The sequence below is a fragment of the Pseudomyrmex gracilis genome, unplaced genomic scaffold (assembly GCF_002006095.1).
Source record: "Pseudomyrmex gracilis isolate BER0280 unplaced genomic scaffold, ASM200609v1 scaffold_4917, whole genome shotgun sequence".
NCBI classification, from domain to species: domain Eukaryota; kingdom Metazoa; phylum Arthropoda; class Insecta; order Hymenoptera; family Formicidae; genus Pseudomyrmex; species Pseudomyrmex gracilis.
The window spans coordinates 1-2,819 of NW_018025501.1; the positions used below are offsets into that span (position 1 = coordinate 1).

Here is a 2,819-nt window from a genome sequence, read left to right on the forward strand (position 1 = left end):
ACCCCAAAAACATATAATAAACATGGTCTGATCCCCAGGCCAAAGAAATTTTTTTTTTGTGTGGCTGTGTTATCGATTATTATTGATTAAAAGAAATTTATTGTTCTGACCCACGAGGCAAGAGGGGAAGCGGNAGCACCGCGCGAGGGGGATCATTGNAAGCATATTCGTAATATTGAGAGCAGGATCGGAGGACTTGGGCGTTGCGAATGAGATAACGTAGGAGTGTGGATGNTGTCGGCGGAGCGTTATTATCGGCTTTACCGGAACTAGCCAATTAGCAACGAGCCGTAAAAATGGAGCATCCATTATTCGGCGTGTTTTATTTATTTCAGGTAAGTGAGCGTTATTCNTGGCGTCAACGATTTTAACGTGTTCGAACGTGTTCAAGGTCATTCGGCGCGGGCGCGGACGTGTTCGTGCGTGTTTGTGCGTGTTCGAACTGGTCCGTGCGTGTTCAAGGTCATTTGGATGATGACGTCATTGCTAAATTAATGTTACCTCTCAATTAGGATTTTAAATTGCACAGTAAAATAAATAATTCCAAGAAAACCCGCAAGGATGATGACGTCATTGCTAAAAATAGAACTCGAATAGGTCCGTGCGTGTTCAAGGTCGTTCGGATAATGACGTCATTGCTAAAATAATGTTACCTCTTAATTAGATTTTTTAATTGCGCAGTAAAATAAATAGTTCCAAGAAAAACCGTAACATTCCGAAAGTGCGTGTTTTCTTATCGCCGAAGCGATCAGGCACTTCCGGTTTGATGAATCATTTCCTGCAATAACAACTGCGTAAAAAACCGTTAAGTACCGGATGTGGTTTTTTAACGGTTTTTTAAATTTAAAATTTTAAATCTAATAATCTATATATCTTTAATTGTTTAAATCTAAAGATCGCGAGGAAGATAAGGAGCAAAACAAGGACTATTGGTTAAAAACGTGTTTACAATTAAAAAAAGGTTTTAATGAGAAAGCATATGTGAGTAGGAAATGTGAAATAGAAAACACTGTGTTATTGAAGAACAGAGAATTTATTATTTTGTTCTGTAAAAATAAAATTACATATATGAAAGTGAAGCAAAAAAAATAATAATATTTATTAAGGCACACCGCCGTAACATACAGCTAACAGTTCTCAATTGACAATATCGTTGACGTCGAAGTCACCGCTCTGTTTTGGTTACATGCAGCGCCTTATATATATTCCAAGGATAAATGAAGAAAATCNTCCCACTCTTCTACACACAGTATATCTACCCAGAATAAAGAGCGTGTTCGTACTTTTCGAGTTGAGAAACTANGNACTTTAAGTTGTATAANATGTTTATATCCGGACAGTGGATATCAATTAATCTCATATTGAAAGGTCCCGCAGAGTGCATAAAATTGATGAATTCGTTGAACGCAAGATATCTGTCAGAGTACAGAAAGTACACATGGCCATCTGAATTACGGAAGGCTAGCGACATACTTGACAGAACTCCTGGAAACGTCAGTTTCAATTTGCTGTATTCTTTAATTCTCAAGTGACAATCGTCTACAACGGTCACGAATCGTTGTTGAAAATGATGTAGGTGTGCCCCGTAGGAGATTGAAACGCAGTGTTAATGACAGCATCGCTAGGCAACCCAATCTCAGAGAAACTGNGCGGCCAACCGTTTTGCAATTGTAAACTGGGATAGGAAACCAAGTACACGTAACCATCGGCGAAGAGCACGAGCTTGCCGGATNGTTGTTGATAAACCGCATCCAACTTTGTAAAATTGGATGGGAGAAAGCGCAAGTATTCTATCAACAGACGTGGATAAAAATGCGGACCCCAGTTNGCAGAGGCTATATACACGTATTTATCTTTTGTAATGAACGTAATGGTGGTTGTTAAAAGTACTGCGTCGGGATTNCGCACCTCGCACGCGTTCTTAGGTGACGGTAGAGGTTTGAGTTTACGCGGCAGCGACGGCGGCAGCAGCGTCGTCGTCGTTGTTGTTGGCGGTGCAATCGTCAGAAAGACAAATGTAGAGACCGGTGGTAGTTCAGGTGCATCCGGGTTAGGTCCATAACGGTTTTGCACAGCCAGAACATCATCCAGGCTGAGCGTAACAGACCACTGTTTAACAGGCACGAACGCGTACATTACCGAATCGTCGTGTGGACTGTGCTCTATTCCTATCGCATGTCCGATCTCATGAGTCAGCGTGTGCAACAGATGATTATTCCATAGATTTTCAGTGAGCTGCACGTGCCACTGTTCCTCATTGTCAATATGTACCTCAGATACATGTTCGATATTTCCGTTGGGATAATACGCGTGAGCGAGTACTCCATCTCGACCATCAAAGTCAAACGGACACAAAGTATCTTAGTAATGCTTGTCACATAGTGTGCTGTCCACNTTTATACAAAATCACTAGATTAGGATTGTGCATGCTGCGTGTAAACGTCAGCAAAGAATTCGCTGTCCACAGCGCGAACGCTGCCTCCGCTACTTGTAGATTCGCTCTAGAGGCGAACAGAAAGTTCCATGTAAGATGATTCGTCGANCACTTGTATATGTGCTCCTTGTTCGAGTGACGCGTCTCGATGTCTCGAACTCCGCAACGCGGTTTTTTCATTGCGCGCACCGTTTCTGTGTTTAATTCACCATCTATGGGTAGATTATAGAATTTTTGAAAAAGCGAGACAGCGTGATTCAACGCGCTCTCGGATATCAACGAGTTATCCACGTTGTCCTCTAGGTAACCGTACTTGCGTAGGAACGCAATAGCGGTCTCTCTTTTATCGACAACGCTTCTCTTCGTCGTCGTATTCGTCATCGAC

General features: G+C 42.0%; 1 protein-coding gene across 1 annotated transcript; it reads right to left on the minus strand.

The window, feature by feature from the left end:
• Positions 1-1,473: 1,473 nt before the first annotated feature.
• Positions 1,474-2,646, minus strand: LOC109863427 (matrix metalloproteinase-14-like; the record flags this gene model as incomplete). The annotated part of the gene is made up of 3 exons (XM_020443693.1): positions 1,474-1,539; positions 1,659-2,235; positions 2,411-2,646. Coding segments are annotated over 3 exons (879 nt in total), but the record flags the coding sequence as incomplete, so codon positions are not given.
• Positions 2,647-2,819: the final 173 nt, after the last annotated feature.